The sequence below is a fragment of the Enhydra lutris genome, unplaced genomic scaffold, assembly GCF_002288905.1.
Source record: "Enhydra lutris kenyoni isolate GAN:26980312 unplaced genomic scaffold, ASM228890v2 scaffoldscaffold20, whole genome shotgun sequence".
Classification (NCBI taxonomy): Eukaryota; Metazoa; Chordata; class Mammalia; order Carnivora; family Mustelidae; genus Enhydra; species Enhydra lutris.
Genome location: NW_019154104.1, coordinates 5,358,104 through 5,372,636, shown reverse-complemented (window position 1 = coordinate 5,372,636; position 14,533 = coordinate 5,358,104). Strand labels below are relative to the sequence as shown.

General features: G+C 51.3%; 1 protein-coding gene across 3 annotated transcripts in view; it reads right to left on the bottom strand.

Annotated features, from left to right (window-relative positions):
• LOC111148464 (NRDE-2, necessary for RNA interference, domain containing) overlaps positions 1 to 14,533 on the bottom strand; it is a 50,094-nt gene that overhangs the window by 3,293 nt on the left and 32,268 nt on the right. For 2 of the 3 annotated variants that reach the window (XM_022505022.1, XM_022505023.1), the window contains exons 8-12: positions 12,914 to 13,034; positions 8,958 to 9,133; positions 6,334 to 6,720; positions 4,700 to 5,592; positions 3,516 to 3,654 (exon numbers count right to left, since the gene is read on the bottom strand). In XM_022505022.1, coding sequence (XP_022360730.1) covers positions 3,516 to 3,654; positions 4,700 to 5,592; positions 6,334 to 6,720; positions 8,958 to 9,133; positions 12,914 to 13,034 — 1,716 coding nt within the window. The remainder of the gene's footprint in view (positions 1 to 3,515; positions 3,655 to 4,699; positions 5,593 to 6,333; positions 6,721 to 8,957; positions 9,134 to 12,913; positions 13,035 to 14,533) is intronic. The other variant, XR_002640700.1, reaches the window with a different exon arrangement.

Genomic DNA, 14,533 nt, shown 5'->3' with positions numbered 1-14,533 from the left:
AAGGAACCAGCACCAGCTGGCCTTCCTTCACACACCAGAATACTTCAACATCCTCGCATAAACTTAGGACACTGTTTTCTTGTTCTTGAAAGAAGGAAAAATTGCACGACTGTCCATTCTTAGGCACTATATCTGTGGGGCTCACTGATAGCCCCGGAACCCAGCAAATTCAGCTACATCAGTCAGCGGGACTCGAATGCAAACCACTCCCACGATTCCCTCCATCAGCCACTGGAGAAGGCCTAGGCTCTCAGGTTCGGGAGGGTTTGATGGCAGGCGACAGCTCGGTGGTGACCCCTGGTTGTCTCCACACAGGATCTCCTATTCTAAGACCCAGTCTTGTAGCCATCCGCTCCCTCTCACGAGCGCAGAGCCTCCCGGGAACACAAGCCGCCCTGGCTGTCTGCGTCCTGCCTCATGCTCTAGGTTTCCTCGTCTTGACCAACCGTGACTTCTCGTAGATCCCTAAGCCCAGGCTGAAACAAGAGCGATGGGCGACCCCCAGCATTAGGACAGGAATCGAACAAAGAACTGAAGGGGCCGCTCTCCACGCGAGCACAACTGGTCTGCAAAGGGAAGCGGGAGCCCGGGCTGCACGCAGACGCCTCTCTGGTCAGGAAGGGGGCCTCACACCCCCCGCCCCAGGAAGGGCTCGGCCAACATGACCCTGGTGAGCAGAGGACGCAAGTCCTTGCAAAGGTCTGGCACTGTGGGCCCGCCACCCGGACCCGAGCCCAGAAAGCCACACAGCCGTGTGGGAGGGTGCCGCTGCCCCTACACGACCAAGTGTGAGAGTGCCCTGTTCAGAGACGCAGCTGGCGCCCAGTGACCGCCTGTCTGGGCCCCTGGGTCCCCTCTCACCTGGTGTCAGCCGCCACCACCCGGCAGAGGTAGCATCAGTGGCAAAGGGAAAATGAAGGCCTTTGGGCTTTGGTATGATTTGATTCTCTTTTCTATCTGACTGTAGACCCACCTGAGCAAGCGGCTTTAGTGAATACAACTTTTTTAAAGTAATTTGACCCGGGGCCTCTGGGTGGCTCAGTGGGTTAAGCCTCTGCCTTCGGCTCAGGTCATGATTCTTGGGTCCTGGGATCAAGCCCCGCATTGGGCTCCCTGGTCAGCAGGAAGCCTGCTTCTCCCTCTCCCACTCCCACTGCTTGTGTTCCCTCTCTCTCTGTGTCTTTGTCAAATAAATAAAACACTTTAAAAAATAATTTGACCCAACTGATAACCCAACCCAAACAAAAAGCCATGTTTCCACGACACCCTGAATGCTCCAGGGAGGAGAGGACAGTCCTGTGGAAGCTTACGACCCCCACCCCACAACCAGCATGGTAAACTGAAGACGACTCTTCGCCCTCCCAGCGGCTCTTCTGAGTGCTGGCCTTTCCATACAGGCTGACCCGCCAGCTGCCAATCCCTTCCTTCTCCCATGTCCTCTGTGGCCAATGAGCACCTCCAATCCCATCCATCACTTTTGCAGGAGAAAAAGCAAATGTGGAAAAAGGCTCAAGTGTGTGTAGATCTGCATGTGTGCGCACACACACACAGAAAGCACCAGCTCTCCTCCGCGGAGCCGGCTCCCTTCGGATCTCTCCTCACCTTGCATTCTGGCCCTAACTGGAGCTTTTCACAGGGTCATCAAGGCCTTGGTGGCCAACCCAGATGCTTCAGGAGCTGCGAGAGGAAGTCCCGCTCAAACTTGTCCTTGCTCCAATGCTAACCTTTCCAGAAAGACAGAAATTCCTTAAGGGCCCCAATCTTTTCTCCCAAGTCAGGGAGAATTTTTCTATGATCCAACCAAATCTGGCTCTTGGAAGATTCCTTATAATCGCAAGTCCATCTTTCCCCTACCCGTCTCTACCGACAACCACAGGGGGAGTTAAACAGGAAAGTCTGCAAGCCCTCCTTTTCACATTTCAAGATCTTGCACTTGCTAGAAAGACTCACACGATATCAGCACTGGGAATTTTAGGGAGCACCTGCTCCTTCAGCTGGGTGGCCCCAGCACAGGAGCAGCGGTAATGCAGCAGGAGGCCAGTTCTCCTGACCGCTCTCCACCAAGTTGCCCTCCTCTACACCGATTAACAGGCGGTAACCACGGTGTGCTGTGACCACAGCAGCATCTGGACTTCCGAAGGTTTCTGTTTCACACACGGACGCCAAAACCTAAAACCTGAGCCTTTGGGTCTGATGAATAAATGTTAGGGGGAAAAAACCACACAAACAAACTTCCGGGGTGCTTGGGTGGCTAAGTCGGTTAAGCATCTTCCTTCAGTTTGGGTCGTGATCCCAGGGTACGGGGATCGAGCCCCCCTTCAGGCTCTCTGCTCAGCTGGGAACCTGCTTCTCTGTCTCCCTCTGCCTGCCGCTCCCCCTGCTTGTTCTCTGACAAATAAATAAATTAAATCTTACATATTAAAAAAGCGAAAACCACACAGACTTTTGGGTTAGTTCAACTCAATACTGACTTCGGCCAACAAGGTTGTGCCTCCTCGTCCTCAGCATGCCCGTAAGCTGCTGTCCTGACATCCCGTGTCCTCCTTGCCGCTCAGAGGAAGCCCACCAAGCTGAAGTCTGAAGTCTAAGATGGGGAAGGCCCAAAGTGCTCCTAACCCATAGCTTACTTTCTCCACATCCCTTTATACCCAACTCTGTCATGTTTCTATTGGAAAAGTTCAAATACTTTGACTCCTTGAGAATTTATCCAGTGGAAATAAGCAGAGAAGCAAGGAAGGTCACTCCTGGCTTCTGAAAAGTACAGCCTTCATCAGCGATCCCTTGGATGGGATTCAGTAGCCTTAAGTTGAAACACTCGAGTGGCCTAGGAGACTACATTTCCAAAAAACCACGCGACTTGGCAGATAAATTCCAGGAAATGAGGCCCATCCCAATGCCAGGTTCTTAACGAAAGGCAAAGTCAACCCACAGACTCCACGAGGCCCAGGAAGCGCCTTCCAGCCTCCACACACAGAGTAACACGATCAAACGGCATCTCTGTGTCTTCAGTCACCAACTATGGTATTTTTGAGCGAAAACAAAGCTCCTTTGTCAAGAGGAGAGAAAGACCCATTGTCAACATTACATTCTAGGGCGAATCTTACTTTAACGACAGAGCAGAATCAGAACCTGGGAATTCTTATGAACAGATGACAGAGAATGAAGGTCTCTTTCTAATGAAAGCTCTTAGGCCACTTTCAAGTTGTTACTCGAGGAAGTCAACCCTGAGAGAGCCACACGAGGTTCCGCTGCGAACCGCCCAGCGATGATTCCCATCACTCTGCCAAAGCCCCCGGGAGCGATGCAGCCTGCGTCCCCCTCCCACGTCCAGAGCGACCTGACATGACTCCACTAGGGTCCTCAGAAGGGTTCATCGAGGCTGACAAGGTGTAGGGGAAAAGTAGGCCCCTGCCAGCTTTCCTGGCCGGTGGTCACTGGACACCTGCACGTTCTCCCCTACACGGAGGAAGCAATGGAACTCTACAGAAAAACAAAAACGCTAAACATTTTCTTACCAAAAAGTTCAAATACATTCTCCACAGCAAGGGGCACAGGCGGCCATGGTCACTCTGCAACGCGCTTTCAAACAGGGCTCTGACCCGATGAGCCAAGCCGGTCTCAGGAATCGTCGCATGGACCTCTCTGCCATCCACCCTGCAAGACAAAGGCTCACGTGACTCCAAGACCAGTTTTCGTGCCCCCCACCACTGGCGCTGGCGGAAGAGGAGCGTTAGTGACTGCCAATGTCCGCTCCGGCAGGATCAGTATGCCAGGTACGGTGCCATCGCCCGGTTTGGGGATCCTGGGGGCGCAGGCTGCAGACATGATGGGGCCCCTCCAAGGCCAGAGGAAGGCAGTGCCCAGGCTTCCGTGTTCTCTATGCCAGAGTCCACCTAGAACTCACACACGATCTCCCTGCATCTCCGCTCTCTAGAGCCAAGCCCACCCTTTACTCAGCAGAATGCGAATGCTACCTGATGGGAGGAAAGTCCTTTCGACTTAGGGGACATAGAATGAATAAAATCCCAATGGAAGAAATAAAAAAGCGACACACTCTTCAGAGGCAACACTGAGTCATCGGCTGATAAGAGGTCAAAGCGAAGCCACCGTGATAGTCACTTAACCTTCAGACACACACTCACCGGATCAAGAGACGACACGTAGAACGCGATGCCGTCATCGCCAGTGATAAAAACAGAGGCCAGTAACTCTCTCACACTCCCTCTTGCTCAGCCCCTCCCTGCTTGGCCCCTCTGAGCAGTCCTTGCAGGAGGCTACCGTTCACCTTACAGAAGGGGAACCTATTCGAGGGGATGGGACTTGCCCAAGGCCACATGGCTGGGATGTGGAAGAGCTGGGATCTGAATCCACAGTCCAACTCCAGAGCCCCTGCTCTTGCCCATCGTGCTATCCCCACCACTGCTCAGACAGCAGAATGCCTGACCGGCCCCACCACACGCCATCAGCAACGTTCAGGAGCCCAAAACGCATGGTCCGGGCAGACAGCCATGAGAGCCCCTAACAAAGCCACTGCAGTCTTCTTCCAATAGGTCATCCTATGTCACCAGGACACCCACAGCAGCGCTCTGGGCACTGGCCCGTATTTGCTTCTGGATCCCAGAGGCCTCGCAGGGCAGTGGGGTCACAGCAAACACACCACAAAGGCTTGTGGATACACGGACAAGACGTCTGAACCTACCTCTGAACGGTCTCCACCAGCCTCTTCCTCATTTTCTCAGCTTCAATCGCGAACAACCAAGGCTCCAAGGCTTTGGCGGACCTGGTAACAGCATCGAAGAACCTTCTGGTCTTACTGGCTGCGTGGGACTTGCTCTGAACCTGTACGTAGGCCCTCCAGAGAAGCTGGTTGTCTGGGTACAGCTGTATCGCCTCTGAGAGCACCTGGCGCAGGGGAGCCAGGGGGTAAACGTGGACCCTGGTGTGGAACCGGAGCAGGCCCGTATGCAGCAGCGTGACAGCCTCGAGAGTGCCACCCGGGCACACCGAGCCCCGCAGCCCCGCACACACCTGCTCGTAGAGCCGCACGGCGGCCTCGATGCCTACAGTTACATACTGGAAGAGCAGGAAGCACTTGGCCAGGCTCACGAGGCGGTGAGTGGGGCCAGCGGGAGCTGGAGCGGAGCCACAGCTCTGCCCCAGGCAGTCCTGCAGCGCGTGCTCGTAAGCTTTCCGGGCTTTCAGGACATGAACGGCCGAGACCGGCCCCAAGTAGGGCCCATAGGGCCCATTCTCCGTCAGTCTGGTCAGTACGTGCACGGCCCGGGCTGCGGCGGCCCCCCTCACCTCAGCCGAGAGCTCCAGCTCCAGCTCCAGCTGCGCGTAGAGGAGGCCGAGCTCCCAGAGCTCGGACCCCCTCAGTTCCCCACCACCCGCCAGGCTGAGCGCTGAGTCAAACACCTTCCTGGCGTCTTCCGTGTTGCCGAGCAACCACTCCAGATGTGCATACTGCTTCCAGAGGCAGAAATCGTTGCGGTTTTCTGGCTCCTTAAGGAGATTTTTGGCGAGTTTTTTGCAGTTCTTTCCTTGTGACTTTAACCTCTTCTTGTTTTTAGTGTGCAGACACCAAATGACCTGGAAGTAAAAAGAAAAGGACTCCTGTGTGCTCTGTGATTTTCAAGCAACCCCCTTGTTCTGTCCGCTTCAGAAAGCCACACGGGTGTCTACACTTCCTTCCTGCATCACAGGGTTGCCAATCATGTGGGATCCCTGAGCTGGACAACAAATCAGGATTGAACCAAGGCTACTGGCGCCCCCAAACGACTGCACCCAGGTTTCCACTGGAAACCTCGGTAAACAAGGCTCGTCTTGTCCAAGTATCCTTCTCCAGTGACAGGAGGCCACCAAATTTTCTCGCACACTATTTTCAGAACATGTCCCCGTGTGTGCAATCCGTGTAGTTTAAGCGCCAGAGCGCTGGGCGTTAAGAGTCAATACTAACCGGTGGCCAGCAGAGGGCAGAAGAGTCCATCCTAGAAGAATACCTAATCGCGATGAAGAGCAAGGTAGGTAAGTAACTTGTTTTATCTTTTAATAAACCCGGAAACCCCCTAACCCCCGCCTAAGCTTGGGTCTTCACAGTAACTGCTCGTATAATCCCAGACATCTGGCAGAAGAGTGAACACAACAAACAGCTCCAGTCACTGGCGAGCAGCATACACAGGGCCCCTCCCACACCGCTCAGCAGGGGCAGCCACATACTGGAGCCTGGGGGGTCTGTGAATAAGAAGGGGCCAAAGCCCAGTGCTGAGGAACACCAGGAGCCCCGAGATCGTTTCTGAAGCCCCCGCACGGAGCAGGGGAGGCCGGAGTTACCTTCGCCATCTCGTACCGTAGCCAGGAGAAGCAGAGCTGGGACCGCTCCTGGCCTGAAAACAGAGGCATCACAAGGTGAAAGACGTTGCGGATGAACTCCTCGCCCTCTCGACTGTGACCGCGGGTCCAGCGACGGCAGCCCAGGGGGTCTGAGCGGCCAACACAGCTGATGCCATTGAAGGACAGGTTGAGGAAAGTCAGTGGCTTTTCATCATGAAGCCCGTTATCAAAGATGCTGTCCTCATCCATGGCCAAGTAGACGCAGGAGGCCGGGGTGCTGAAGCCACAAGGCACACCCAGGAACTGCAGAAAGGCCGTGACCAGCTGGAACTGAAGATCCAGGCTGGAGAGCTGGATCAGAGACTGTGCGATGTCATCGAACAGCACCTGTAACAGAGACGCGGTGAGGCAGCCCGCCCGGGAGCGCAGCTCGTTCACTGCGACAGACCAGAGACAAGGCTTCACGACTTTTCCTGGGGCCCTTTCATGTGGGTGTGCTGATGATTCAACATTATTCTTATTAGACTTTAAACAGACAAGAGCTAGGTTTCCTGCAAGATGCAAAAAAGCTAGAGGCCTCACCAGGCACCGGAGAGATGGAGGGGAGCTGGCGGGGGGCTGGTGGCATCGTCACGCTGCCCAGGCACCCTCAGGAGGAGGCAGTACCTGGAATGGGCTTAAGCCAAAACCTTCCAAAGGAGCCTAACGAATTCATAGAAAATCTAGGATCGTACTCACTCCTGAAAGCACACATAACTGCTTTTGTAGTTACTCTGATAAATTACAATCGCCAAAACTGTTTAAGATAGAAAATAAGGATTTTATTATTTGGGGGCACCTGGGTGGCACAGTGGGTTGAGAATCAGACCCTTGGTTTAGGCTCAGGTCCTGATCTCAGGGTTGTGAGATCGAGCCCTGCGTCAAGCTCTGCGCTCAGCACAGTCTGCTTGAGATCCTCTCTCCCTCTCCCCCTCTATCCCTGCCCCCTTCTCTAAAAATAATAAATCTTTAAAAAAAAAAGAATTCTATTATTTGGTGGCTTCTTCATACAAAATTGCTTCCAGAAATGAAAAATATGCTAAAAGGTAGATAAACAGCAGCAGGGCAGGAAGAAAACTCCAGCAGCCATGGGCCGTGGCAAGCGCAATTCAAGGCCAGACGCTAACTGGACCCGTCCGCGGCTGATTTCATGCCAACACTTTAAAGTGTGAGGCCGCGAAGGCCGGCCTCTGTCTCAGGGCACAGCTGACCTGCTTGGTCTCCAAGGCTCCCAGGAGAGAGGAAGCCAAAGCGTGAGCACAGAAAAACTGGACTCCCTGGGGTCAGCCTCCTCAGAACTGTCAATTCATCAGAAAGCTTCTCTCCTCCAGGCTCTGATTAGAAAAAAAGCTAAGGGACAAGGAACTGCTCAGAGTGGAAGTTTGGTCCAGAAACGAGCTTCCAGAAAACCACTGGCACTCTGAGCCTCAGACTAACTTCTGGCCAGGTGACCCTGAACGCTAGAAAACCGTCGACCACCGCACGCCCTGCTCTTCCTGACGCGCGGCGCCAGCCAGGAAAGGGATGCCAGCCAGGAAAGGAAACGCCACGCGTGCAGCATTGTGGAGCTGAGCGGCGGCGTCCCTGGCATCGGCCCCTCCTTCCCACCCAGAGCTCCCCAGTTCCCTGGGTCCCAACCATGTCTGCCACTCCTCAAACATTCCGGGCACTCGTGTTGGTCGCTGGGCCTGGAGCAGAAGACCCGGCATCGAATAGTCATTCGACATCCGGGAACGTCAACTGAGCAGTCAGCACAGGAAAGGCACGGTCCGTGCACCGGTGATCCCGCAGGGAGGAAACGGGCAAAAATCCCCACCCTGGCAGCACGAAAATCGCAAGGAGGGACACAGACAACAAACCAGGCCAGAGCTCATGAGCCTCGCGACTGCGAACACCTGCTGGTCTATGCCTAGAGCGCGTCGCATGGCAAGCAGTACAGCCGGGTCTTAGGAAACTGGGTCCTTTTCAGGCTCCAAGTAAAAGCTCTTCCTTTAACATAAAACTTGCAGAGCTGCCGGCCACCAGTGCAGCACGGGTCAGGTCGTTCCACAACAGTAAACGAGAAAACGTAAGTGCCTGGTGCACCACAGCGGCTCCAGGAACGGGAGCTGCTTCCCCAGCAGCACTAGCCGTGTAGCGACTGTCTCAGCTCGGCCTCTATACCCAGGTCCCCTTGTCCTCCCGAGTCAAACTTATCGCTACCTCTCTGAGGATACAAGAGTGCGATGGGGAACGTGGACAGAGCTACATAACCTAGGACAGCGATACCACGTCTTGAAAACCCCGAGTCCTCAGGCTTCCATGTGAAAAACTAGCCAGATAACTGGAAGACCGTCTCCGGAGAGTCCTTCCCTCCTACTTGGGAATGGGAACTATCCGGTCAGGTTCCTCCACGCTCCCATATCACCAGTGAGCAGTGAGGTTTCCAGAAACAGGAACAAGAGGTCAGGAGCAAGCTAACCTCTCCCAAGCCAGGCTAGTGCCCCAAGCACCCGGCAAGCTTCCTGCAGGCAAGCAAAGCCTGTGGGAATGGGCAGAAGGGAAGAACCCGGCGGCTGGCCTCCCACCCGGGGTGGGACACTCGCCTGTCTCTCTGGGTCCTCGCAGTCTTCCTCGGTTTGCTTCCTGGTCTTATCAGGGCGCCACGGCCGCCAGTGCCTCTGGTCTCGGGACCGCTCAGCGGCAAGCCAGATCTGCCACCTGGGCAGACTCTTATCTCGTATTTCCTGGTCCTCGTCTTCTGGCTCCTCCTCCTCATCATCTAGATGAGAACAAAACTTTTAGTTCACCTCACCAGCAAATAAAACCACCACTTACATTCCACCGGTCTGTGATGCCACCTCCTGTGGTGGGTCTCTGGAGTGCCAAGATGAGTAAGACCCAGGCCCAGCCTTCTGGAACATTCAGGGACTCAGAGGCACTGAGGGACTCTCCTATCACCAGTCGGGTTCCCAAAAAACCCTGGCAGTTAGCCAATGGAATCAGATGATTTTTAATGTTATCACAGCAATTAAAATGGAAACACACATATTCTAGAACAACACTACCGGAACTTTCTATGATGATGACATACTATATACCTTATGTGTCTACTATGGTAGCAACCAGCCACATGTGACTTAGCGGGCACCTGAAATGTAGCTGGCAGCACAACTCAATTTTTTACTTTATTTCATCTTAATTTAATTAAAACGGCCACATATGGCTAATGCCTAATGTACTGGACAACACCGTTACAGAAAGCTACACGACACTTAGTAACAGCACTGGTTTAGATTTCCTAAAGCCATCGGGATTTTCAGCCAGTGGCCTTATGATCACAACTTGTGTTCACTTCTCCAAAAAAGTCAACTCAAGATACCCTGTACTTTCACTTTGTTTCCTAACTCTGAACATGCAAAACGGGAGAGGAGAAAAGTCTTCAGTCTTCTATAAAATTTAATATTTAAAAATAAATAGGGTATAGAAAATGGTATGGGTACCCCAGAAAACAAGTGGGCAGTTTCTTATATAATTAAACATGCATTTACTACAAGACCTGGCAACTGCACTCTTGGATGCTGATCCCAGAAAAATGAAAACCTACGTACACACAAACACCTGAACACTAATACCCACAGCAGCGTTATTCATAACAGCCAATCTCTGGAAACACTCCCAGCGTCCCACAGTAGATTAACAGGGAAATTTGACATCTACACCATGGACCATTACTCACAGTAAATCACCCTCAGAAACTACAGATGCGTGAAGCAATTCGGACGGATCTCGGGGGTGATGCTAAGTGGAAAAAAAGCCGATTGTAGTACGTTACACAGAAAACCTGTGTGGGTGAGAATATGGAGAAACTGGAACCCTTGTGCACCAATGGTGGGAATGCAAAATAGCGCAGTCCTGTGAATAGTCTGGCAGCTCCTTAAAGGTTTTCTCTTTTTTTTTTTTTAAGATTTTATTTAAAAAAAAAAGATTTTATTTATTTGTCCGAGAGAGAAAGCTTGGGCAGGGAAGAGGCAGAGGAAGAGGGAGAAGCAGGGGGAGCAGCAGGCAGAGCAGGGAGAGGGAGAAGCAGGCTCCCCGCTGAACAGGTGGCCCAACTCAGGGCTCGATCTCAGGACTTCTGAGATCCTTCTGAGAGGCCTTCTCCCTCGCCACAACCCAGCACCCCACCAATTGTGCATGCGCATGTACTCGTTCTCAAGTGAATAAATAAAATCTTTTAAAAAATAAATAACAAAACACAGAATTTAAATGTGTTAAGTATATATTAACTTTTTAAATTCAATATTCTATCTAAACGCTCTTCTGAATTCTCAAAGAAAACTAAAATTTAACCATTTATCACCTTTTTCTAAAGACGTACATGCAAGGTAATCCTTTAATCACACTGAAAAAAACTCTCACCCTAAGAGAAATTATCCTGTGAGTCACACATCTAGCTTAGATATCTGAATTTATTACATTAGAAATTCCAAAGATTACATGATTTTGGAAAGACATATATAAATATATAACAATATAGACCAAGAGAAAATGAGGGTGAGAGAAAGGAAATAAGTAGTGATACATGAAAAAATGCCTCAGAATCAATGATAAATGCCAGCTACTCTCTAAATGCCAACCTCATCAAGATGGGACAAAGAAAACTAAAAAATAAAGGAAATACAAAGAATAGTTATCAACTAGTTTTCTGGAAACAGTGTTCCCGGGACACTGCTGTGAGAATTCTACTTCAGTCTCATAGAAATGCAGAATATGATGAACCTTAGAACACAAATTCTGTGCATTCTAGGAGACGTGCTCATTAAAACAAAACAAAACAAAACAAAACAAAAAAAAACAAAAAACAAAAACCTAAAAACAGAGAACCACCCTGAGCTGGTACTCAAAAGTTGCTACTAAAAAGACTTCTTGGGGAGTTTGGGTGGCTCAGTTGGTTGAGTGTCTGACCCTTGATTTCAGCTCGGATTGTGACCTTGGGGTTGTGGAACTGAGCCTGGTGTCCGGCTCCACGCTTAGCATGGAGTCTGCCTGAGAGTCTCTCCCTCTGGCCCTCCCTCCTCCCTCCTCCCACTACCCACTCTCTCTCTTAAAGAAAAAAGACTTCTATTTTTGGGTCGTTCATGTGGTCTTGCGGACTTTAGCAGTAGCTAAAAGGGTAATATCTACTTCTACTTTGCCTTGCAACTTATTTTTCCTCATATATGAAACCACTGGTTAGCCTGAGAGTGATTCCGGTTCTTTCTGGGAGGGAACACTCCAGGAAAGTAGCCGAGCTAAGGGAGGACTGACCGTCCCTGCTAGTGCCACACAGAGAAAAACAACTCCCAACACCCAAAGGGCCAGAGATGCCACCTGGCCTGGAACCAGGGCTAGTCCCAAGTTTTCATTTCTTGAAGAAACCAAGGCCCAGGAAGGTGACATCTGTGAGAAGAAGCCAGTCAGGCCTGGGCCTCGCTTTTCCTCTCACTTTCAACAAAACCAGGGAGAGAAGCAATTCCTGAAGAGCCGGGTGCGGCGCTGACCAAGATGGCAGCCACGCCCACGTGGCTATGGAGCTCTTGAAAGCAGCTAGTCTGAACAAAACATGCTGTAAAGTGTAAAATACGCTCCAGATTTCAAAGAGTTCATATTTAATTAAAAAAAAAAAAAAGCAAAATATCTCATTTATTTTTATAACAGTCACACATTGAAATATTAAGGTTTTAACATACTGGGTCAAACAAAATATATCCTCAATGTTAATTTCACCATTTTACTTTTCTAATGTGGCGACTAGAAAACGTGAAGTCACTTTGGTGGCTTGAATTATATTTTTACCAGACAGCGCTGTCCTAAGGTATAAATCCAGAAAGTAGTTTGGGGTCATTTAGGATGACAGTCACATAAAAGCTAGTTAACAATTATTTTATAGTATTCCTAAGTAGGGAAGGGTGCTTCAAAGGACCTGATGGTCTGTACACTGCCAAGAAAACAGAAAGACTGTCCTTAGAACACACTAAATGGGGGTGGGGTGAGGGGGATTCATAACAAGATTACTTCTTGAGGAACAACTTTTTTTTTTTTTTTTTAATTTTATTTATTTATTTATTTATTTGACAGAGAGAGATCACAAGTAGGCAGAGAGGCAGGCAGAGAGAGAGGAGGAAGCAGGCTCCCCTGCTGAGCAGAGAGCCGGATGCGGGGCTCGATCCCAGGACCCTAAGATCACGACCTGAGCCGAAGGCAGAGGGTTAACCCACCGAGCCACCCAGGCGCCCCGAGGAACAACTTTTTGAAAAAAAAATGAAACTCCCTTCCTCTGGAAGGAAACTCAAACCCTCCACAGGACGGGGCATTGACTGAAAGACCGTAAGGATGACAGATGGTCTATATTCTCCCAACGCTTCCACTTAGTGTATTTTTGATATTTTGATGTTTCTACAACGTTCTTAAGGACTGACAGAAGAGCTTATACATATAAACAAATAATCAAGAAGATGTGAAAACACATTCCAGAAGACAAAGGCAGAGGCGTGCGCATCCAAGCCGAGAGGGGCCTCACCTGGACTGATGACCACCCAGCCGCCTCGCTCCTGCTGCTGCATCCACGCTCTCCAGCCTCGGGCGCCCTTCTCCCCAGCCCGGGGCTCCCCGCTGTCCCAGAAGGGCTCAAAGAACTCCACCTGTTCGGGTTTAAAATACGGAGGTGAGCCCAGCTTGGACAAAACCGCTGCGCCACTGAGCCAAGTGTGTTCTCATCAGCACAAGAGGGGCTCGTGGCTGAAACCTTGCTTGCCCTGTTTCCAGTAGATTTAGGATACACCCCAAAACAGGAAAAAAAAGGAGCTAGGATGGTAGGCAGCCTCCAAGACAGCCCCCTGTGACCCTACCCCTGAGTGTGGGCTGGGCCTTGTGACCTGTAGCAATCAGACACAGCAGAGTGACGGGCCACCACTTCTGAGAGTCTGTTACAAAAAGACCGGCCATGGTCTACGAAAAGGGCCTCCAGCGGGTAGGAGAGGAATGGTTTCCCAGCTCTGACCCCGGGAGGCCAGTCTCACTGGGGACAGGAAAACAGCCCGTTGCCCTAAAGCCACTGGATCCCTGAATGCCTGAAATCACGTTGCTTCCAAGACCTTCCAAGGAGAAGGGGATTCAAAGTGTCCACAGGACAGGCCGGGGCTGTTGAGGGCGTGACAGCTCAACTCTGTGTTCCTAAAACCTGGCACAGTGCCCAGTACCTAGTGGGGGCTCAGTAAACACTTGTGGGCCCAAGCGCTGTGTGTGGCAGGCACCCAGTGAATAAAAAGGTCTGCGTGTTAAAGCCAGACCCGTGATCACACGTCTGCTCTCCTGCATTTGGGCATCAGGTCTGCTGTGTGCGGTGACCGGCTCAGTGCAGTAATTCCCGACCAACCGGACTGTGAACCCAGCAATGAGCAGGAAAGCAATTGTGTAATCAACTGATAAGGACTTTATTTTTTTTAGCTGTTTAAGTTCTTTTTTTTTAAATATTATATTTATTTGAGAGAGAGAGAGAGCGAGCAAACACACAAGCAGGGAAGCAGAAGGAGAGGGAGAAGCAGGCTCCCTGCTGAGCAAGGAGCCTGACATGGGGCTCGATCCCAGGACCCTGAGATCATGACCTGAGCTGAAGGCAGGAACTTAAGCAAATGAGCTACCCAGCCAGGCACCTCAACAAAAAGGACTTTAAAAATGAGCTAACCACTTGCTTAAGGAAAGCTTCTATAAGAAACATTTAGAAGAGGACGAGGCTTCCAGGGGCATGCTGTGGGCCAGGAGCCGCAGGACGGTCCAGCCTGAGCCTGGGGCAGTGCCATGCATGCCTGCAAGAGGGCTGTGTCCAGGACAGCTCCAGAAGAGCAGGGCTGGGCAATGGGCCGGGCACGGACCCCATACCAAGTGCCCGGCAGCCACCTCAGGAAGAGGAGCTAGAAAGACCACACTCCCTCTTCGCAGTCTTGCTCTTACAAGAGGGACAGAAGAAAGCACGCTCCAGAAAAAGAAGGGTGGGGTTTTTTTAAGTGTAAAAGTTACAATCAATTTACTTTTTCCATAGAAACACAGACCGGGGGGGCACCTGGGTGGCTCAGTCGTTAAGCGTCTGCCTTTGGCTCAGGTCATGATCCCAAGGTCCTGGGATTGAGCCCCACGTTGGGCT